We start from the raw sequence: 24447 nt of genomic DNA on the forward strand, positions 1-24447 counted from the left end.
AGTCTGTATTCCTGTTGTGAAAAGAAAGAAAATATTAATAATACATACATGAAAGCTTACTGTTAACATCTGAAACAACCACTTACCAGGAAATGAACTCATCACACTAAAACCAAACCAACAGGGCTTATCTGCAGTATCCCCGGGATGCATACCTGGTTAGCTTTATGGTTTTCCTGAATTCATTAGTAATCGGAGCTTTGTAGCCTCCTTTCCTCAATAAGGAATCTATGGTTTGAATGTGGTCCCATCCTGTTGAATTTCACAGCGGTAAAAATTCATGAGCATTACTGCAGTAGGAACAGGTGTTGCAAAAACACAGCACGATACGCAGTGACACTGGTAACACAGCTGCTCTCCTGAAGTTACCTATGAAACACGGGGCGTTCTCCTATGCAGGAGATAGCTGTGGGAAAGATGCTGAGCAGCATTTCATCAGGCATAAAGCTTGCTCTACCAACAATGCATTTTTATCTTGTGGTTGAAATACTGCACCCACATATCCAGGTGACTGACAATGACAAACAAAATTGCAATTTTCTGAGTCGTTCAGATCATTAACCACATCTGATCATACATCCTAAGTGGCTCTGGCAGCATGGAAAGCTTCGTTTCTGTATGAAAGAAAATTCAAAAGATTTATTAACTGAATGGGTGGAGAGAACTTCAGGCATTAGGGCTCTCCATAAATATCACTGCAAAGTTAACAGTGATATTTTAAATTTCAGAACATCTGTGATATGTAGCAGGCTGGTTTGTTTAAAAAAAGTGACAACAAATATTCAGATTCACTACTGTTCTCAATAAAGTCATGCTACTCAAAACTCCTACACGTCGATTTTAAAAAGCCCACTATTTCTAAAATAGACATCTTACTTCCCAAAGATGCAATTAAGTTTGTCACACTGCATTTTTAAAGCAGGAAAAAAAAAAAGAAAAAAACAATTTTGGTAAATTTTAAGAGTCAGACTGTAATGCATAGTTTATCACAAGTAAGAAATTTAACCCTTCCCCCAATTCCTGAATTTAAAAGAATACTAAAAAAACCCATGCGTAAGTGATCACCAAAGGTCTCACCAAAAGAGCCCTTTGTAACTGGCCAACCTGAGATAGCAAAAGGGAAAGAACTGCCTTGGAAGGCATCTGAGCTTTCAAGTGACCATTGGGAGACCAGATCTATTATCTGTTAATGAAGGTCTCACTGCTATTACTTAGTGCACCAGAAGGAAAATGAAGAAGTGGCAATGCAAAATTCAAAAGGCTAAGACACACTTCTAAGCCTCAAAGAGAAAATCTTCAGTTTGGCTCAACAAACAGCTGTTCAACAAAAGCTACTGTATATGTAAGTTTCTTGATTCACAAACTGAAGTCTGTCCTATTGAAATCAGTAACCTTATTTTGGACTTCCAGTATGAAAATAATCCTTTCCCAACACCCCAAAACCCAGAAGTTATTTTCTTACACCTTCACTATGGTTAGGATTTGCATCAGAACAGCTACAATTTACTGAGTCCCTACAAGGGGGTTTGAGACAGACACGTAATTGGCATTTTATAGAAGAGTCTTTTCTTACAATTAAATATTGCTCCATCATCTGACATCAGTGCAAGGTCAAATACTGCATTTTAGATTTACAGGTATGTTTAAATTCTTCACCAGATCATATGAAATAAAGCTCAACAATGACCTTGCTCCTTTGCAACCTCCGGTAAGTAGGTGGCGGTGCGTTTTGATCCTTTTTCATTGATGAATTCTATTCTAATGCCATGTACACCCACCTGCAAGAAATTGGCAGTTTTATTAGTACATTAAAAAAAGAGATACAAGAGATTTCTAACATGATAAAGGTTGACATGTGAACCTTTCGATGGTTGATGCCATTTTGCAAACAGTTGCAGAAGATGTTCAAAACAAATACCATCTTTCTGCAAAAAAAAAAACCAAAACCAACAACCAGCTGAGGTGCAAAAGCAGCTGCTGACAAAATTGCTGTGCCACCTGTCACTGCCAGTTGGATCCTGAAACCCTGAAAAATCCTGCTCATGTATGAGGACAGCATTCAACTTCCAGCTTCCCTTTCCATGCTACTAGAGCAATATGGCAGACTGCCATTACAGAAACCAAAACTACTCATCTGAAGGCAGTGGGAGTATTTGATGGAGGAGTTACCAAAAAAGAAAGAGGCCAGATACCTTTCCAGGGCATTACTGAAGATCTGCCAGTTTCAACGTACAATGACAACAAGCTGCTTTGGATTTCAAAACATTAATAGCTGATATTTTTGTTTTCATGCATAAAATACGGAAATGTTATTTCTATTTAAATCCAAAGTCCCCCACTCTACATGAGGAAATGAAGAGCTCACATTTAAAAGGCTATCACACGCACTGTATTTTTCATGGCATTTGTTTTTCAACCCAAAATTTAATACGAAACACAATTGTTCCAGTGACAACTGCTTTTAACATAACCACATGACAGTGAAAAAACAACTGAGGGACATCTACAGAGCCCTTAATGACCACTTGTTCAATTAACATATTTGGTTATTTTAAGACTTTTGTTTTTTAAGGTCCGTGACTTTTATATGTGACATAAGTACAGAGAAATGGGAGAAGTCTTGGCCATGGCCTTCATAAGCTTTCTGCATGAAACTACCGCTCCTTACAAAGGAAAAATTAATTAGAGGCTAACATATTGAATTTGCTGCCAATTTTAATGTATTTTATTACTTAACATTCATAAAATGGACATATAAACACTACAAAGTTCAAATCTGTATACTCAGATGATGTAATTATGAACTTAAGGAGCCTGAAAGTAAAAAGAAGTGGTGTTAGAGACTAAAATCTACTTAGTTTATTGCTAAGATGAGAACAGAGTATATTTCTGCAGCTGCAAGAACACTGCAAATGAAGTTCAGCACTTCAGTCCCAAAGATCTCATTCTAATAACACTCCTTTGCACATCTCTGCCCATATCAATTATCAATTTTGAAAGGCTTTTTTTTAGAACAGAAAAAGGTCGGTATCAAATTAAAAGAACACCATTTCAGATTGCTGTAAAATACAACCTGCCTGCAACCTTCGAGAAGCATCGTGTCAACCCTCCACAGCTCAGCTTTCTGCAATCTCAACTCATCTATACTACGTGTGATTATTGCCATCAGATGAAGATGGGTGCTCAGTCGTGTCAGACTTACAGCCAAGAGCAGTTCAGCCATATTTAAAAGGCAAGCACTAACAAGCAGACCGTGGAGGGAATTTCACGAAGCCTTTCCATGGGGCCACTGTCAGCTATTAAGCTTCTACCAGTTTCCAATCTGCTTCTATGGGCAATCCTCAGCAAAGTCACCAAGTCATTTTTAGGCCCCATGCTAGGAGAATGCTGACAGTTTGATTTGCAAGCTAGCAGAAAACAACACTTTGTTGATCTTACTCCCATTCCTAGACAAAAGAAAATATAAAAGAAAAATTCATCCATAAGTCCACCAGTTTTGTGGTGTCTTCTCAAAACATGTCCCATCAACACAAACTGTTTTTATTACTGTACACAGGAAAACAGACAACCTGTTGAGCTTAAATGGGACCTACTGATGAAGCACAAATCACCAAGTTTGCCAAATAAACCTCATTGGTAAAGTAGTTATGTGACACGGAAACGAATGCTACTATAGGCAATTAATCAAATTGACTTGGAAAAACGAAGTTAGCCTTACAACAGCAACATCACATTAACTACCTATGCATTTAGCTGACTTTTAAGTGTCTGTATATTCAGTTGCACAAGCTCTAAACCAGAACACTGATCAAAATTCCTCTAAAATTGCCCCAAATATTCCTCGGGTGGGAGCTGAGGGCTTGTGTGGGAGAATTCCCAGGAATTTACTGAAGGTTTAAAACCCTTAAATATGAGAGAACAAGTTAGCAAATGAATAATACAAGAACTATTGTATTTTTGACCCTTTCATTCTTCCTCCATAAGCCAGAACTCTCCAGTGAGAAGAATCATGAGATTCTGGAAAGTAAATCACAACTGCACAGAATTACTTTTCTGCATTAAACTTGTTTACAGTATTGACGAGGAATCGAGGATTCTGCACAAGGCACAAAGAGGGCGCTGAAAGTAAAATCCTCCATTATTTCAAACAAATCTGAATGTTATGACTTAAGTCATAAGAGCACCATTCTGTGGTGCCTCCTACCACTGTAACAACAAACGACATTTCTATTCAATTCACATTTGTTATGTGTGGGCCCAACAGGAAACCTCTTTTGCTATTAAGAACTCCTAAATATCTAGGAGGGCTAAGCTGCTGTTGTAGGGAAGTCAGTGTTTACATGAAAGTACTCTTAATTTGTGGGGTGTCTCTGGCACTGTAACACATCCAGTAGCATAGACAACAACTTCAAAACAATTTCCATCTGTTCAAATACAGACTAAAACAATCATCCTGGCTGAGATGAGAAGTTGATCTTAACTCCAGTAATTTACTTTTGTGCAAGCATCTAAAACCAATAATCTGTGAAAGAACATAAGAACACAGAATAGCACTTCGTTCCAGTACACCTTCCCAGAAATAACTCTAAAAGCTTCCTAATCTGTGGCTTTTATGCTGCTGCTCAAAAGGTTTCCTAGAACAGGTCAAGTAAAACAGATTCTGCTCTAAGTAAGGAGAACAGGAAGACAAGAGCTGCCAGTTACATGGCCTCACTGTATCAGGGCTTTGTGCTGTCCTGCAGGCCACTTGCTCTGAAAGCCAAGGAAGACAAATGGAATCAACTGTATTCCATTTTCTCGGCTCTGGCTTTCAAGGCAATGGCAGTTCTACCAAAATGGCATCTTGAATCGTTACGCCAAACAACCTGCACAGAGTGCCAAACAGCAACTACACTGAATATATGCAGATGATTTAAACAGTAAGAGTTTAACAGACGCTCACGGTTATCAAAGACATTTTCTTACAGGACATGCACAATCCTTACCTCCCAGTCCATGTAGTCACATACATCTTCAAAGTTAGTGAGTAGAGACACTGAGCAGAAAAGCCGTGGCAGCTCATCCCTCGTCATTGGGGGGAAACGACTGTCTTTAAGGGCACTGTTGAAGACAAAACAGAATTTCACACTTTTTTTTTTTTAAATAAAGTTCAAAGATCCAATGACTCAATTGAAAAATATCATTAAAAAAGAAAAACATCAAAACCCAACAACTGATGAAATGATGACCAGTTCGATAATCCGGCTGCCAGCATAACACACTGACCAAAATCCCCAACCTTTTCCTTAGACATTTGCTTCAGATTTCTCAGCTGGCCAGTCAGGTGGAGCTCTGAGGGCCATTCCTTCCTGAGAGGATTCTGCTACTTATTAATGAACCACCAGAAAGTTATGGAAGAGGTTGAACAATAGCTGTTCTACCTGCAATTTACTAAATGCCTTTTGAAAAAGGTTGAACTGTACAATACAGAGGGGAAATGTTATAGCCTGCAGAAATCAAACACGTAATACAGTAACCAAACTGTGGAATTTAATTCTTCAGTAAAAAAAAAAATTGATCAAACAGAATATTCTACCAAAAAAATATTCATGCTTACTGGCAAAGGTTAACAGAAAGGTAAAAACATCCAGGAGTTCTATGCTTGCAAACCTACAGGACTTGGAGGTGTTCTGCAAAGCAGAGGTAATGATTAGTAACATGGAAGCTTGCAAACAGCTACATTAATCTCAGGCTGAGGTACCATTCTACAGATGAACATACGTCTAATTGACAGAACTCAGTTACAGGAAAAACCTTCTCTGTGTTCCAGGATGCGTTGAAAAGCAAAGCATGAACGGACAGTAAGCAATACCACCAACAGGAACACCTAAGAACTACTTGCATGAGTTTGGTTAAGAACTGGTTCAATTGGAAAAGGTTAAGGCAAGTATGGTACCCATCAATTCTTGTTTTCTTAGGATTTTAGATACAACATATGAATATAAGCACGCTCACTTCCAACAAAAACAGTGATCTGCTAACTAAGCTTTTTGTTACGTAAGGAGAGCCTATCATTAAGAGACTTGTTAAATAACTACCGAGTTCTTCACACGTTTCATATAACAACTTGATCATTCTTACTGCTTTTGCTTGGCCTACAGCCAGCAGCTGCTGTTGCCCAATGCAATTACAGCCATGTCTATGGCCTTTAGCACATGGCTGGTATCATCACTTTACATTAACAGTAGTCTAACTTCATTAGAGCTAACAAAAGCATTTAACCAGAAATAGCATTCTGTCTTGAATGAATGCCAAACACTGAAGAATTAAAATAGAACCCCTTCTTTTTTGGTGACATGGGGAGGAAAGCAGGCTTTTTCTCAGACATGTTACAATCACAAAAATAAAAGAACACAACATTGGAATTAATGGAGGCTCTCCACCAAATTTTTACATTATAAAATTGATAAGAAATTCAGATTTTCATTATGGAGATACATTCATTGTAAAATTAGGAAACAGAAGGTAGGTCTGTTCTACCCAGTATTTTGGAGTAATTCTAGGCAAGCCTAGTGAAATCTGCCACGGACAAGGAGAGAAGATGTTGGGACAAAACGTAACTAACCAAGATAAATCTCTTATTTATGTAGGATAGTGCCAAACAGACATGTGAAGAACTGGGAACACTAACAGGATTTAAAGCATAATGCCCATGATATTTAAGTAATGACTTTCATTGAAGATGTACCAAAGATGATCTTCTCCAGATTCTGTTGATGGGATTTGCAAAGCCAGCTGTTCAACTGCAGGAAATCAGGCAGTTACCTTTCTCTGTTACCTGATATTTCAGTCATTAGGGATCTACTTACATAGCCACAGTTGAAGAGAGACAGATGATGAAAATATGAGTGGCTAATTCAGCCTTCGTATTCCTCCACATAGGAAAAACACATCTAAGCATAAAGGGAGGGATACTCTGAACAGGGACATCTCAAACCAGAAGTCCATCTTGCTTAGTATTAAACAGTAACCAGCAGCAGATGGCAAAAAGGATAAATAGAAGAACACAATAAATACCCAGAGTGTGCTTGCCTGGAATGCTGTGGGAATCCAGCTGTTTAAAGCTTAGGAATTCGGAGCCAGAGATGGGATCTCCACACTGAACAGCTCTCCGTGAGTTTATTTAGTAAGTGCATGCAAACACACTCTTGAAATTTCATCAGAAAACCCCAAACTTCTTTTGATATTTTGATTAACAAAAATGCAATCCAAACAGAATCTGATGCTGCTGCAAGTTTTCTTACATGCAAATTTCTCATTTCCCTGAGGTATACTCTACCTCTATCATATAACCAATCTATTTGGATACATCACCAAAAAGCACCCAAAGAGACAAGCACCATTTCATTAACAAACTACAAGTTCAGCTACCTTATAAAACAACAGCATGCATGAATGTTTAACCCTGTTTTTCATAACGTATGCAACAGTCTTACCATGCAAAACGTTTCACCTATTATAAGAATTTACACCCTTCAGAAAAACAGAAAAGGCTTTTTTTTTTTTTTTTTTTTGGCACAGCTTGGTTTGAGGAGTTTCTCCAGCACTCATTTCCCCTTCCTAAAGCTGCCAAAATGCATTTGTGAATTTCAACGTTTCGCAGCAAAGGCTGTGTGCTGCACGACCCCAACCACCACACAAGCTGAAGTCCAGGCAAAGTCCCACTCACTGAGGATCTGCTGCGCTGGCACTGCTAGACAGGAAGCCGTCCTCAATTTAAGGTACTTGTGAGTTATACAGAAACAAACACCATACACGGCGTGTAAGCCACATCTCAAACGCAGTGATAATTAAACACAAAGTGGGTGATTTATGATGAATTTGAATACTGATAAAAAGCTGTGATACAAAACCTTCCTGTGAACACAGTGCAAGCTGAAAGACAGACAAAGGCAGAAAGCCTCAGGCAAACACAGCCAAAGTAGTGAACTTTAGTGAAAGCAGAGCAGCACAGTACGTAGTACACACACTATTAGTAAGCTTGACTGGCTAATTCCATTATTCGCTAATTTGAAACTGGCACAAGGCCTTGCTTTCACATAACCACCTCACAATAGCTACAGCACTGCTTATCACACGACAGTGCCATTTTAGCCAGACCTGAGACAATCCCTTCAGAAGTGCTAGGTTCTTTTTTGGTCTGTATACCCTGCTGGGAACTTGATCCCTAATGCCTATAGCACTATGGACATCCTTGCACATGTCTACTATTAGCACTGATGCTGCTGAAAACAAGTGAGCAATCTGCAGAACAAACCCATCAGAGACTGGAACTCAAGTTCCTGATGCCACCACAACTGCTCGCTATAGAATATTATGCTCCTCCTTTCTTCATCTCCAGATCCCACGTTACAGTTTGCTTCTGTCATTCAGAACAGCTTTGTCCCCGTAAGTAAACCCAAAATTTAGGTGGAGAAATTGGTCCTCACAAACAATCAACAGAACAAACTGAAGGGAGAGGACAAGGAGAATCCATTTATTTGTATTGGTTGCCTACATAGATAACATTCTGTCTGCCTATGCTGAATGTATGAGACCAGAGGAGTCAAAAAATTATATCTGGTGACAGATTTAGGAAAACCAGCTTAGAACTGAACGTTTGGTTAACAGGAAATTTAGACCTTGTTAGACATGTTTCACTTCTGAATTCATCCCCAATCCTCAAGACTGCAATTATTCAGAGTAAGTCTAGAATTCATCTCAGGCATATTTAGTAAGTCACCATGTACTGACTATTGTGATGACTCCAGCACAACAAGGGGGTGGCACCCAGCAGACTTCCTCAAGGGCAGCTGTCCACACTGAGAGCTTAGCTTTGTGCGATGGTTAACAGACGGTCAGAAACGCCAGCAGATCTCAGCACTTACCCAGCATAAGAAAGTTTGCACGAGCTTTAACTTTTGTAGCTCCTGTTCTGTGGAAAAAGAATTTCAGTTTCTAGAGACAACAGTTTGGCACTTACACACTTCATACACTCTACAAAGATGTACATATGTAAATTCAAACTTTGACCTCACTTTTACTGTTAGCATGATTCACGGTGACCGATTTTAAGCAAGCACAGCAGAGAGACAAGAAAACACGTGCACACTTTCCTTAAACTTATCACTGGTCTGAGCTGCTCAGAATGAAGTGTCTACATAACTTTAGCAGAAGAGACTTCACTGCATTTAGTTGACAGAAGTGTTACTAGATCATGATTTCACTATCTTATTCAGTGCCAAATTCTTCTGCTATTCTTCTGTTAGAAATACAAAAGGATTCCACTGGAGCAAAGACAGGTAATACCAGGTTTAAAAAATAAACTGCACATTTTTTTCTTTTAAGCTTAGAATGAAAGAGAGGTAAGTGGAAATAATTAGTAAAGTTGGAAAAACAAAGCAGAGTTCAACTTAAAAGAAAAAAAGCAGCTTTAAAGGAAAAAATGCACTATTAAAAAAACATTTTCTACAGCATCTGTTCTTTATTTCCTAATGCCCAGGATGAATTTACATATCCTGCTGCTGACTAACTAGAAGTACTTGGTCGTGAGGAGTTGAAAAGAAGCAGTGCCAAGCAGGGGGAATTTCAGCTGGCCAATAAAATGACATTAGTTTTTCCACATGGGGTTCTGCTTCATGTTAAAAGCATAGCAGGCAAAGTCAAAATTGAATCCTGTTCAAAGAACACTATTTTTAGACACAACATGCATGCACACACAGCATTTCTCATTAAATATACTTGATTTATGAAGTCTTGGGTGTCCTACTAAGACAGACCTAATGCCAGCCAAGGAAACACAAAGTACTCTCAACAACCACTTTTTCTTGGGCTGAGCTATGCAATGCACATCACAGCTCCTGCTTAAACGAAGCTCGTTTGCCCAAAAGCTCTCCAGAAATATGTTTTCACTAAATTCATGTTTCATGCTCTGCTCCTCTTTGTACTTGGGAACATAAAAAAAGGTTTGTGAACTCTTTAAAGACACTGAAAAGATGTAAAGATAAAGAAATAGTTTAAGCTATTTTGAGTTACAAGTAGCAGCATGAAATTTAATGACAATATAATTAAAGCTTATATTCCTTAGGTGTACACCTTGTTTCAGATATTCTCACAGTACTTTACTAAAGCAGCAGTATGAGCAGGTGTGCACAATTCACAACAGTGCTCTCCAGCTGTAATCTTTGTAGAGTATAAAAATGCTAAAAGAGATACAATAATCAACATCAATCTTCAAGAACCTCTGGTTCTTAATGTGATGTGGCAGCCAGGTGGCAAACAGCAGGATAGAAATGGGAGAAATCGAACACAGAAACGGACCAGTTCAGAGGTGCATGAAAATCATCATGATTAAATGTAAAGCTTCTATAAAGTTTCCTAGCATGTGGGCACTGCAAAAAGCGAAGAGGGATTTATGTGTGGATAAATGAAGGCATTAAATGAATTAAATACTTACTATTTTATAATTATATAATCATAGTAATAATTAAATTTCTCTCTAAATTATTTCTGTGGGAAGACCCAGACCGGGTAGAGGTTAGGAAGAACTGGATACAGTTGTGTAAATATTGGAAATTACTTTGGGAGCTTTAACATAACACAGAAGATGCAAAAGAAACAGTGAAATACTAGGCATGATGTAAGCAACAGGCTGTTTTATATGAAGTGTAAATGAGGCAGAGACATGGAGTGACTCACGCCATTTAGGACGCTTACGCAGTGAATCAGAGACGGAACCAGGAACAGAATCCAAGTTCTCTGACTCCTAAAAATCTTTCTGTGACAACATTCACAATCTGCTCAGTCTACAGTGTACAGACACTACTCCCAGGTTAATCAAAACAGAATGGATAAACTTAGGCTAATGAATTGGTTTTTGAGTCCACTCTAGTACTGATCATTTCTTAATTAATCCATTTGCCTATATGGAGCACAAAATAAAACAAACTAACTTTTGGCATCTAAAGTAAACAACAGTTTCCTGAATACGGTCACCACAGTGATGAACAATAGGATCAAGACCATGTTTTGTGAGCTACTGCACTCTCCCAAAGCACAGTATGTTGGCACTACTTTTACATTGCAGGCAAATTTCATAAACTACTTGGTGAAAACCCTTCTCATTCATTTCAGCAAGTGTCATTCTCTTATTCTCCATTCACCAAGAGGAATATGCTTAGCAGAGGTAACTTAGGAAATGCATTTTACAAATAAATGGTCCTGTGTTGATCAACTGAGCCCAAAGGGCCTCTTCAGTTAAAACATCCTGAAATGAACAGCTGGCAACCTCACTGCATTTTAGATAGCAGCAGTGAAAGACATTTAGTGACAGGATTTCAGAAAAAAAATGCAGTATTTCTAGTTTGTCTCACTGCAGTTACAGTTACTTGATGTTGAGATTTTTTTTTTCTTCAGTAACTTCAATAAAGAAACTGAAGAACACTTATGCAAGTCACCAAAATCAGCTATCCTGACAGTCTCAGCAGCTCCCGTGTAACAATATGCAATTATTTTAAAGCGAGAACAGGGCAGAGTACGCCTGCTTGTCTTCGGAAAGAGAACTTAAGCTGGGAGAGATTCTGCCCATTTACATGGAGATTTCAAGGAGCAATTCATTCAAAATGACATTGTCTTTCTTTTTTCCTTTTCTTTGTTGGACTTCAAAATTTCCAGGAAACAAAACAACTGTGGATGACGTGCTCTGTGCCTTTCCTGAACCCTCCCTTACATTTGGGAGATAGAAAGGGAAAGAACAACATTTCTACTTCCTGCACACTACGTTGCTAAGTGGCAGTCACAGAGCAGGAGGAAAAAAAAAAGATAAACCCTCCCTGCACTTGTTGACATTTTGCACAGAAATAGTTCTATAACTGTGCCTGATGAATGACCACAGTGCAGCAGTGTTTCAGGTAGGAGAAATAAAATACTGATCTGGCATTTTGGCTCCTCAGTCAATTTTCTTACCTCCTGAAAACTGAAGTATGCCAGGAAAGCTCCGTCTCTCCTCCCCCCAGTGGCTTCATGCTCCCAGCAGCTTAGCTGCAGCCATCCAGTTTAAGAGAAAAAAAGGAATATTCTGATACTAATTTAGTTGCTTTGGTTTTGAAAACAGTAACATTCTTCTAAAAGACAACTAAAAACGCTCACCTAAATTAAGTGTTTAGACACCTAAAGTGCTTGGTTGGAAGCCATTCATCTAAATCTGCCACTGAGACATGCTACAAGAAACCACAGACAAGGTTCTGAAGCATTACTGCAGCTTACTGCAGAACAACTGCATCTTCCCCCATGGGAAGGCATCATTTCTGTGTGTTATGACAGAGGTGCCCAGCTGGGGTTTGTGTTGAGAGCAGTGCTGTGCAAGTGATGCCACAATGGCTCATGATCAGGAACAAACCTGAAGTGACTGCTGTTGTGATAACAGAACCCAACAAAACTGAACAACCCCACTGAATGGGGCTACTTTAAGAAGAATGCTGAAGAAAAGAAAATGTAATAATCAAAGGGTTAACAAAAGCTGTCTTAAAACTGGCTGTAAAGCACAGATTTTTCTTAACATTGCAGTATTGTACTGAAAGGCTTATATTCACACAAGTGCCAACTTAAGTACAATTCAAATACATGAGGAATAAAAAGAATAATTCGGATTATTTCATTAGTAGTATCCTTGAAATGTGAACAGAGACAATTAGGATATACCACAATTAACTGTTTTTTCATGTACATGAATATAGATATTTTTATCACCTGTTCCTCATGCTGTACAAACTCATCCATAACTGAATTTGTGTGAAATCATTTCCATAGCAGGCATCACAGCACGTAGGTAAAGCGTCATGGAAATAAAGAAAAACAGGAAAAAAAATTAATATATCCTGAGTTTGATAGTGACTGCAGCCACAAATGGAAATGGTTTCAGTTTATCAAAGAATCACCAGACGGTTGGCAGGGACCTCTGGATCCAGCTGGACCAACCCATGTTCTAGCAGGGCCTCCAGAGCAGGGTGCCCAGGCCCACGTCTTGAAGAGGAGGTGACCCCATCTCCCTGGGCAACCTTTGCCATTGCTCCAGCACTTGCACAATACAACAGTGCTTTCTGATGTTCGGATGGAGCCTTCAATATTCCAATCCGTGCCCTTTGCCTTTTGTCCTCACACCGAGCACCACAGAAAAGATCCTGGCTCCATCCTCTTTGTACCTTCCCTTCAGTGAGAGGGGAGGATCCCCCCCAAAGCCTCCTCTTTTCCAGGGCAAACAACCACAGCTCTCCCTACCTATCCTCACAGGAGATGCTCTGTGGCCCCTTCAGCACTGGGCTTTGTGGTCATTTGCTGGACTCCCTCAAATACATCCTGGTCTCCCTTTACTGGGAGGCCCAGAATTGAACCTGGATCTTTAGATACAGCCTCGCAAGTGCTGAGCGGGGAGAAGGATCACCTTCATTCTTACACTGGCAGTACTTTGCCTAATGCGCCCAGGATACCATTGGCCTTCTTTGCAGCAAGGAGACATTGCTGGCTCTTGTTTGGTGCGCACCCATATCCTCTTCTGCTGCCAGACTGCTTCCCATCTGGGTGCCCCCAGCAAGTTCTGGTGCCTGTACTGTTCCTCCTGAGGGGAGGAACTCTGCACTTACTGAACTACAAGAGTCCTTTTCTCCAGCCTGTTGAGTTCCCTCTAGATGGCTGCATGACCTTCTGACATATCAGCTGCCAGCTATGTTCCGAGTCATCTGCATATCCTTATGCACACACACGTGTGCTGTGCCACCCACCCACAACTAAAAAGCAAACCGTTGTGGTGTAGCTGATAACACTTTGAGAATTTTGTTTTTTCCCCCAACAAGTGCTGTAGTTCACTTCCTTCCAACTGCTGAAATCACCAAGACGTTATTCACAGAATATTTCTACAGATACCTATGATTTCCAGGCACATCTTTATTTTAATCTCGATTTCTAATTCTGGCTATCTTGACTCACGGTACACGCACTGTGTCAATCTCACAACACGTACAGAATAACAAAGGATATCTCAAGGGTACGGTTGGCTCTCTAGTCTGAGGGCACACTGATGGCTCACACTGTCCAGCCTGCCATCCACCAGTACCTCCAAGTCCTTTTTGGCAAGGCTGTGCTCTATCCTTACATCTGCCAGCTTGTACTGACAGGAGGGGTTGCCACAACCCAGGTGCAGACCTTACACTCGTATTTGCTGAACCTCATGAGGTTCTCCTGGGCCCACTGCACAAACTGTCCGATGGCACCCCACCCTCTACATGTGTCAACTGCACCACTCAGCACGGTGCCACCACAAACTTGCTATCAATGCACTTGATCCCACTGTTAATGCCACTGGTGAAGATACTGAAGAGTATCAGTCCCAGCACCAACCCCAGAGGGACACCACCCATCACTGATCTTTCTATCCAAACATTGAGCCACTGACTGCCACTCTCTGTGCAGGATCTCACAACCAGTAACGCTGCAGTTTCCTGATTACATTTGTAAGAGTCAAGTTTCTACGGCTTCAACATTCTTACTTCTTCCTGAAGCCAAAGATCTCTACACTGCTTTAGTGGTTCTAAAGGAATTAATTTTCTCCTTGTGAAAGAACGAGGATGTTAGAATTCCATTTTTCTCATACTGCTTTAATCCCACAGAGAGTGGGGGAGTCATTCTGCATTACTGTAAAACAGCCTATTACACTGAATATCTACATTTTTCTTAAATTAACCTAACTTAAAAGATGCAGAGCTTCACTAGCAGGTTGCAAGTACACATTCACAAATGAAATACTAAATTCCAGCTCTCTGCATACCAGATCAGGCAAGTTGCAGAGAAGCACACTTTGTAGTAAATTATAACATGAAGTGTGCAATTATTTTGCATTTGCCTAAGCCCAGCAAGAGAAGCTAGAACTGGTATGTCGAATGCACTCCATACGTCTAGAACTGAACAGAGTGAGCTAGAAAATCCATACAAAACAGTTGCTTGTATTCTGAATTGTTTTGCAATTGACAGCATTTTCTGGCTGCAGTCACACAAGGTAAAGCAGCTGCATACATAATTTCTTCATAAGTGGCAGCTTCTTTTCTGACTTTTCTCTTATTCTCTTTCACCCCTCCCACCACCTTTATCATGCTGGGATAAATGAGGACCATGCAATTTAAGAATGCCTGCGTGTCATACCTATGCCAACACTGAGGAAGCTGAAAGATGTCACTTGCCACGGAGATGCCCTGTTTTGATACACATCAAAAGCTAATCCACAGCACTTAGAGTAATCCCACAACATAACACAGTATGCTTACCATCGTCGCTCCAGATGTTCATTAAAAAATTGCACAGCAAAACTGACCAAGGTCTGGTGTGCAGGCTTTTGCTTGGTGAACATATGAAATAAAAGACAAGCCAAAACTGAGTTCCAAATGGACTAACTTACAATGTCACTAACGAGCTCTCCAGCAGATGGCAAAGTTTAGATAATTAAGAAGAGTGAACTCTTCAATTAGATACAGAACTCTTAAGCTCGAGTAACAGTGACCACTCAAATCCTTAAGTTACACCTGCAATTCTTCACATCTTCAACAGGTTTTTCAGTACTGACCTCTTCACCCCAAAGCAGATACTGAAGTCAAAATCTTTTGGGCCGCTTTACTGCTAAACTCAACCTGCACGTCATCAACTCATGGAACAGTGCTCAGTGCTCACCTCCACAGAAGTGCCCAAGTATAATTTTAAATAAGTAGAAAATAGAAACATTTGCAGTTCTTTATGCATTGTCAAAAGCCTTCTCTTCAGCAGATATGGAAAAAATATATGTTCCTAAATTCAGCAATGCAATGATACCTAAACATGTGGAATATCATTTGAACATTCAATTTCCCATGACTTGCTTAAAAAAAAGTTTATTCTTATCATACACTTGAAAGCCTGCAACAAAAAAGAACTCAATATTCTCAATACAGCTGTTGTCACAGGAAATACTACAGACCACACTCTTAGCTGCTTTTTTATTTAAAGCTGCCTGTATGATTCAATTCAGTTGATGTTGCGGATGGAATTTAACAGTCTCAGTTTTGATCTTGCTTATTACAAATATAGGAACTATGTTCTATGGTCAATAGTTTGAAACTACAGATATCAGGGAATTACCTATCATCAGGTTAAGAATAAGGAAAGCAAAAAGCATGTTAGAATATGTAGTAGTTGAATTGAGAAGAAAAACATCATATTCACATGAGGTTTCACTCTAAACATTTCACAGAAAACAAACGAAGATAAAAAAACATTCTGAACTATGAAGATAGAGATGAACGTAGTCTGCTTCCTGAGGGTCCACACAACCTTAGAGACAGGACTATGACCACTCATAACACAGAGAGCTGAACAGCACCTGGCACGTTCCCTAAGGTATGCTGTTCATCGATACCTCTCTTCACAGCCTGCATTATGTTTAAAGCAGCTGCTTTTTTGTTGTACTTTTCTGCCTGCTCTAACCCAAGTGCAATCTCTTGCGCGTACTGTGAGTACACACTGCACCAACAAGGAGATGCAAACGTGAGTGCTGCTCTGCGTAAAGGTTAATGTATGAGCTTGTGGCATCTGATTCTCAGTGTTTTTACAAATACAGTAAAAAAAAGACAAGCACAAAATGGATTCCTTGTGGTGCAGCATGTGTAGTAAGACCTCAGGGAAAGAAATAGCCACTCCTTATTTCACAGGAATGCATAGGCACAGAAGAAAGCATTTTGATTTCTAGACACTCCCGCATAAGAATTGTTGCATTAGAACAAAACTTACTTTGTTATTAAAGGCAACAAACAAAGGTTGTCAACATTTGTTTCCCAGCGCCTTGCAGACTAAGTTATGATTGCTCAATACCTCTACACACCAATTCAAAAGCAGAGTAAGCTCTAGATACATACACCCACTCTACACATCTGGAGGCTTTGATGTCTGCATGTTTCCTTCCCTTCTCCTACTGCACAAGGAAGCTGTCGGTATGACACCTTCTCTTTCCCTGTTAGGAAATCCACCACTTCTGTCTCTCACGACATCAGTTCACTATTTCATCCCCATACTCCCTCTCGTTTTCTGCCACAGTTCTTTAGACTTCAGGAGGTACCCTCAATGCCAACACATTCAGCTTATTGAAGTAACTGGATGGGGCAATCACAGATCGCTACCCAAGGTCAAGATACCAAAGCAACAGAGTCTTTGCAAGCTCAGCTAAATGTTACAATCAATTCCAAGTCAGCCAGCTGTTGCTCTCCATGTGTTTTCCACTCAAAACCAGATTTTGAGCAGAAAAAAATGCTAGAATGCAATGGAAAGTTCAGAAACAAAGAACAGACAAAAGGTTCAGGTTAGGCGGGACTACATCCGCCTGCAACCTCACAAATGGTAACATAAGTGGTGAAGGAATGCATTTAGCTTGGCAGCATTACATGCATTTGAAAATTCTGTTCAGCTGAAGAATAAAAGATCATTAGAACTCAAAGTATGAACATGAATTTATTTGACTATGAAATTAATTGAAATGTCAAATTTGTGCTTGCTAATTAAATATTTCACATAATGTCCTCTTAAACGAACAAGTCAAATTCTTCTCCCTTTGAAGGCAATGGGAGTTCTGCCATTCACCGCAGTAAAAGCCTAAAAGAGCAAATAATTCTGTTTAGTTCTCAAATTAACTTAGCTTTAAACTACTTGAACATCTTAGACTGCTACATATATATTTAAAAATGTTTAACTGAGCAAATTATCCCAAGAGCAACTGAAGTTTGATCATCCAGTGTTGAATGAGGATACAACATGGGCACAAAACTGGTTTATTTTTAATTACATCCATCAGAGCTACAATTCTAGATATCTAAAGTATTTAACGTTTAAATGGTTTTCATCACCTTCTATAGAATGCAGCTCATAAACGGTTCACCTCTGAATGGCAGGAATACTTGACTCAAACAGTTTTGTGAAACTGTACATAACAGCTCTTGTAAACCAGCATTTCTGAAAATACTTACCTATTGTAGGCTTTAAAAGAAAAACCCTATCAAGTTCATGGAGCAAGAAAACAGAAAGTCACCCTTTTACTAACTGAAAGAGCTGAACACAAAGAGGGGGTTGCTCAAACAAATGAGGCTGCATGTGGTGCAGAGACCTCCACAGACAAAGCACAGCTGCCTCACTTTGCAATGAGGGATTAGCAGTCTAGGTCAAAGGAAATAAAGCCTCTCTAGCTAAGTGAGCACACTGCAGAATGCATCCTCAGCAGAGATGAGAAAGGGCCATCTAACTAGTTTGCAAATTGTGTAGAAGCTTCTGGGAACAGAAACAAAACGATTCCTTGACAGAACGTGTAAAAATAATTCTGCTGAAAAGCAGAGATACTGTCAGAGGGCTGAGGTTGCAGTGACCTTCCAGTTACTTTAAAATCACATTTTCCCTCTCCCTTCTACACATTCATAAATATAAACACACTCTCTTCAGGCAGAACCAACACGCTACCTGTATACCTGTATACCTGTAGGGTATTAATGTCTAGAAAAAAACAGCCTAGAAGTAACAGAAAAAGCTCTTCACTGTCTTCCATAAGACTCAAAGCTATGAAGAATAGCTATGCATACACATGGCTGTTTTTCGGTCTCCTTCTCAAATGCAATCACTCAAGCCTCTTCCAGTATGCTTACAACTGAGTCAATCCATTTTGGCTTTAAACTTTTCTTGGCTTTATATTGACACTTCAGTTGAGCAGAATACAAACCAATGTTTGAAGAAAAGGAATTGCTGACGTTTTCATCAAACACTAGATATATTCTCATTATAAATCATTAATTTCAGCAAATTTTCTTATAAAAAAGACTAGTCTCCTGTGCTGATACTTGCCACTTGAATGTACCACTGTGAATGTATGTCTAACCTGGCCTCTGCTGTGGAATGAAATACCAGAACAGCTACTAGCAGGTAGGCTAGGGTCTAAACTTCCAAATGAACTGTATGTTGCAGACAGCTTGTAACAGTTCATGGCGTTACAGAAGCGTAAGCCATTAGAACTACCTGAGCAGGAAGCAGCAAAAAGTTGTACTGCTCTGAAAACCAACAGCTTTTCTTCCCTTCCGCATCCAAACCACATGAAATCAACTCAAAACTCATTAAAAAATAAGGCAGCATAACACTTTACTATAACAAAAATCACACTTTCTTGGTGATAAAAGTTTCCAGCGCCTTCTTTTGAAACAACGGCTTACAGGACACCCCAGTAATTGCCATTTGCACAAAGGCCTATTTCAGTGAGGCTGGGCTTACAACTTATGACAGATGGGGAATTCCCCAAGAGCTGTGCTCAGGCTCATCAGTGCACTCCTTAACATCTGTGTAAGTTCCCTAAGTTATCGTGGGAGTTATTTATATATGTACTTGTACAGATGGAGAGACTGCTTGCATGACTATTGGCCCTTCATTACAAGTAAAAATTACAAGTAAAAAATACCGTAACTGCAGTGGAACAACAAACCTGAGTGTAAGCTAAGAGATCTTGTAGACTGCAAATTGGTACCAAGGGTCAAAAAACCCGTTTTCCACTATGGTCAGAAAGCTACTGTCAGTGGTTATCTATAAACGCTCATATTTTTAAGAAGCTTTGAAAACTCACACAAAAGCAGAAGTCTGTTTTATATATAAAGTCGTTTTATATATAAAAGAGAGTACAGGTTGCTATCTTTCACTTTTACAGAGTACAGTTGAAAATGGCATCCAGAGTTCAAAGAGATGAGCCTAATCTCAACTCTTCTTGTCCCTAGTATTTTATTTTAAAATTAGGTTAGGAAAAAGCTGTTCTTCTCAGGTACATATATAATCCCTCCTATTTTAATGCACCAAAAGAATAGTAAAACTTCAGTCACTTGTCAATTATGAAAGTCAAGCGAGACTACCCCTATTTTTAAGAGACTGCATTCCCACAAATATGTAAATGATAGAAGCAGAAAGTATGGGCTGCTGAGGGTTATGGACTTCTGGAGAACCACAGGCAGAGGTGCTCTGAGACTTATGAGTCTTCAGACATTCTTCAGCATTGTACACCTCTGCTCATGTCCAACCACAGGCAGATGGGCTGCTCCACTTCTTCCAAGGGCTTTTCTACCTTCTCAACTGTACTGCTCTGTAAAGGACACGAGGTATAGCTTCCCTGTTCCTGGTGTCAACTGGAATGAGTTTTAGAAACAAGTATCTGTTGGCACTGACTGAAAACCCCATAAAATCCTGCTACAGCTGACAAGCGCATTTTAATTCTCATTACTCTGGACTATGAAAATAGCAAGATACATTTTAAGAGCTTCAACATTTTTGTGTTAAAGTACACAGAGATAATGAGGGCTTTCGGAGCCTAGTCTCCCACACCCAGTTCGTGCTGTGGCTTCGTTATACAGTCTCAAAAGGAAGCATCAGAAAACTCCTAAATGGAGGAGGTGTTGACAGACTGAGAACTTTAATCGAGACTCCTTTCCCACAGTCCTTCCCACACAAAGCTAGAGAGTTTAAAGATTTTAACAGCTCGTACGTGTATGAGACATTTCTTTTTCCTTTAGCCTCATTTAATCCCTGATAACATCTACTAAAACAGCAGATTTCACGTAATGCAGCTTCTTGAGCAGAATAAAACTACATTTATTTCCACTACCTCGGTATCAAATACACCACTGCTGCACCTCAGTTTCCAGCATCATAGGAAGTGAGGCACAACCTATGTGAATATTCCTCTCATTTGTAGCACTGCCCCATATGTGCACTGGGAAGGTGCTTTTTTTGTTGTTTGGTTTGGGGCTCCCCCCCCCCCTTAGTAATAAAGCTGCAGGAAATGTCCCCTACTCAGTATTGAAAATAAACATTTCCTGCTGAGCTGAGAACAGCCAGAGAGAGAAGCTTGCCCAGCAGCAGGTAACTTTATGCCAACTCCTATTCTGCCCTAGCCACAAGTTTCCATATATGCAAAATCTTCCTTTAAAACATAACTGCTGTGAGATACATTCCATCTATGCTTCTCTCCTGTGTCAACACAATTTCACCTGGTGCTGCTCAGCACTGGCTCCTAACGTGACACCTCTCTGTAGTGCTTAAGAAACTAAGAAGTCACTGAAACTCTGAACTGAAAACAATTTTCATTCTAGCAGATTATTTTAGGAAACAATTTGAAAAACATTCCCTCTCAGAGTTGTCATACAACTAGACAATAAAGCTAACCAAAAAAGCCCTTGGAGTACCAATGACTATCCGTATCACTAATGGAAGAACAGAGTTCTGGCAATGAAATTTAAAGCTTTGCTAAGAAAACCAGAGCTTCCCGTTTCCCTAGCCACACCCTCCTTCCCAATTATTTATGTCAAGTAATAAAGTGAAATAAAAACCTGACATTCAACCTAATTAGTGTGCCAACCCACCTAGACCAGCACCTTTGAGCTCCTGGGGAGTAACCATTTGTTCACATAAAAATAGGAGACTGTGTGGGAAGTACAAGAAAAACAAGAGTGTCGTGGGAAAGCCCAGTCACGAATGATGTGGCTCCTCCCTGAACCCATCTGGAAAGTCTGAGTAATCGTGGGATATCCCCAGTTACTCATCGACATTCAGTTCAATTTCAGGAATATCTGATTTTGTCAGGATACTACAAATTATGTCAACCAATGCAAGGCATTTTGTAAGAATCATATTCCTGGAATCCTTGGGTTTCAATGCATGTTCTCTTTGCCTGCAGTTGTTTTTGTTTTTTTCTTCCTCCCCCCCCCCCCCCCTCCCCCTTTAGTATGATGAGGAAATAAGTGTTTTACTTGCAGAGAGTTTTCTTAGTTACATCAAATTCTAAGGTTGAGACCTTGAGACCTGGCAATTAGGACAGGCTCAGCAGAATGCCTCCCAGCCATACTCAGTGACTCTGTACTGATCATTTTTAATTCCAGAATTCCATTTTTCCTAGATCCCCAATTACCTTTCGTAACACGGTCACCTCACAGAATAAGTTCGTCCCACCAAATGCAGTAACACATCTCCCTGACCCAAGAATTCATCTTCTCTAGTTCTGTTTTCCCAGCAAATTTGTTGCCAATATTTGTTAGCTCTCCTTTGATTTAAAAAGCTTTGATAAGGCATCTTTACACGCTTCCTTTCCTGTCCTCTCATTTACAGTCTTTGCCTTGCTTTCTTTCAGGAAGTGTTACTAAGGAAACAGCCTATCACATACCATTAAGCACACAGGTCTAGCAAGGTTTTCTCAGGAATAATAGACCAGTAATTACATTAACACTTACTGATACTGTAAGTGTTGTCACTGTTCCACTCCCCCAACTTTTAATAAATGAAAAAGAAAAAAAAAAAAGGCAGTTACTATATCCCCACACATACAAACATGCAAGAAACATATTTACTAAAGCGTGCTTCTTCTATCTGCACAGTAACATTATTTCATTTTCGTTTCCTAATGAAATACGGAGAAACATTTAATCCATCATTAAAGCAAAAGGGATTTTTCCCTGACTGCCTAGAGCCAGTACACAATTTAGCTTTGTCATTTTGAGAAAAGGCAGGAGACAGTTCTGATAAGCAACAGTTCCTGAAATAACGACCTGGCACCGTGTGCACAAAATCATTACAGACCTGCTTACCAAACTGACTCTCAGAGAATAACTAAGCCTAGCTCAATAAATTCAGATCTGTATACTTCACTTAGAGTTTCTGGTACTGTGAGTTTACAAAATAATCCATTTTATTACTAAACAATTATATTCCACTATGACACGTCCAAAGATTTACCCAAATTAAAGTGGTATTTGCAAAATTCATGGCTACAATAGTTCAAAGCAAGTTTTTATTGTCTAAAATGAGATTCAGAAATATTATCAGCTCCAGGTTTCAGCAGAACCTAATGCCTACACTTATGACAGGCAAACATGAGACCGTATAATGTTTTATTACAATGCTGCTCAATTTCAGTAGGGTCAATCAGTTATCATTTAAAAATTAAGATGTCAATACATCACCTTTCATTTCACACATTATCAGAAGCAACAGGTCATATTAAAACTATGCACTTTATTAAGCATTTTGAATAATAATAGTCTAAGACTGTAATACCTTTGGAGATCAATCCCACTGTATTAAATGTACAAAACAGTAATTCATAAAGCAAACTTTACTGCTGAACACTCTTAATATACTTTGGTCTGGTTCCAACTTAAGAATTTAAGACAATTCTATTAAATCAGCTGCAATTTTTCTATAAATATATTGAAAAAATACGAATGTTAACACAGTGCACCTTACCTTCACTAACACTATGAATGTCCAGACCACCTCTGGCAGCCCGTTACTCCTATGTTAGCATTTCATGTACAAAGTTTTAACTTCAAAGATAATCAGAAGGGAACACAAATGTAATTTAAAGGGAAAGTAAAAATATAACAAAGAAAACCTGAAGAGGCTTCTACTGAATTAACTTCCCTTCTAAGAAAAAGTTTGTTAATTACTAAAAAGGATTTTGTAACAGCTTACTTACAGAAAGATGTGAATTAAAAGCCTATCTAATTTTTGCAACTGTATCAGCCAAATAAAAGATATTATCTCTGTATAAATCCTACCTCACACTAGAACAACCTGATTAAATTGTTCTTAAGCCACAAGTTTCAGAAACACAAGGGATCCATATTCTAACAAAAATAATGTTCAACTATTGTTGACAAAAAATACTTTCCTTACTTCTCTCATTACTGATTTTAATTGGAATGCACTCGTTTGTAATATAATTTCTCTTCCATTTCCTGTATTTTAGTTTGTGTATGTGGGGAAAGAGGGAAGAAACAGCACACGGCCTAGTTTTGACAACCACTGGGGACCGTAAGGCAAAACCAATTTAAGCTTGTAAGGGAAAGAAAATTACAGCTACCTTTGCAAATCATTTATACAAAAGGTAAATAAAGCACCGTGCAGACCAGTACATAGAAACAGCAGACCTAAAATCTACTCAAGAGTAAAGAACAGCTAATAAAACAGGATAATCTCAACTACTGGTAGTTGAATCAGCTCACAAATCCTGTGGCCATACATAATGTCTTAAAGATGCCATACCTTTTGGCCTCGCGCTTTATCTCCGAGTCGTGATGGTTGCAGATGGTTGCAAAACCAATCGAATAAAAAAACAGTTCACGTATTGCCCTGATTTGGCCTGCCATTTCCACAGGTGTAAGCCAGCCTCTCTGAAGCAGACAGTCCTCCTTTCCTTCGGAGCAGTAACATTACATGGGTATAGAGCCTACTATTTTCAAGTCTGTTTCAAACAATGCTTTGGCTCAGACGCTCCTCTTTCACTGAGGACTTTTAGGGACTGGAGATTGGTACAGTATGATGAGAAATCCCCAAGCTTAACTTACTTTCTCCGCT

At 39.4% G+C, this 24447-nt stretch overlaps 1 protein-coding gene and 1 long non-coding RNA gene across 2 annotated transcripts in view; one reads left to right on the plus strand and one right to left on the minus strand.

Annotated features, from left to right (window-relative positions):
- The window catches only part of LOC128075848 (uncharacterized), a 354845-nt gene that overhangs the window by 65655 nt on the left and 264743 nt on the right, over positions 1–24447 (plus strand). The window lies entirely within an intron of this gene.
- The window catches only part of AMMECR1 (AMMECR nuclear protein 1), a 96707-nt gene that overhangs the window by 9317 nt on the left and 62943 nt on the right, over positions 1–24447 (minus strand). The window contains exons 4-6 of the mRNA XM_052672959.1: positions 4986–5100; positions 1688–1778; positions 156–252 (exon numbers count right to left, since the gene is read on the minus strand). Of these exons, the coding sequence (XP_052528919.1) occupies positions 156–252; positions 1688–1778; positions 4986–5100 (303 nt within the window). The remainder of the gene's footprint in view (positions 1–155; positions 253–1687; positions 1779–4985; positions 5101–24447) is intronic.

The sequence above is a fragment of the Tympanuchus pallidicinctus genome, unplaced genomic scaffold, assembly GCF_026119805.1.
Source record: "Tympanuchus pallidicinctus isolate F22 unplaced genomic scaffold, pur_lepc_1.0 scaffold13, whole genome shotgun sequence".
Classification (NCBI taxonomy): Eukaryota; Metazoa; Chordata; class Aves; order Galliformes; family Phasianidae; genus Tympanuchus; species Tympanuchus pallidicinctus.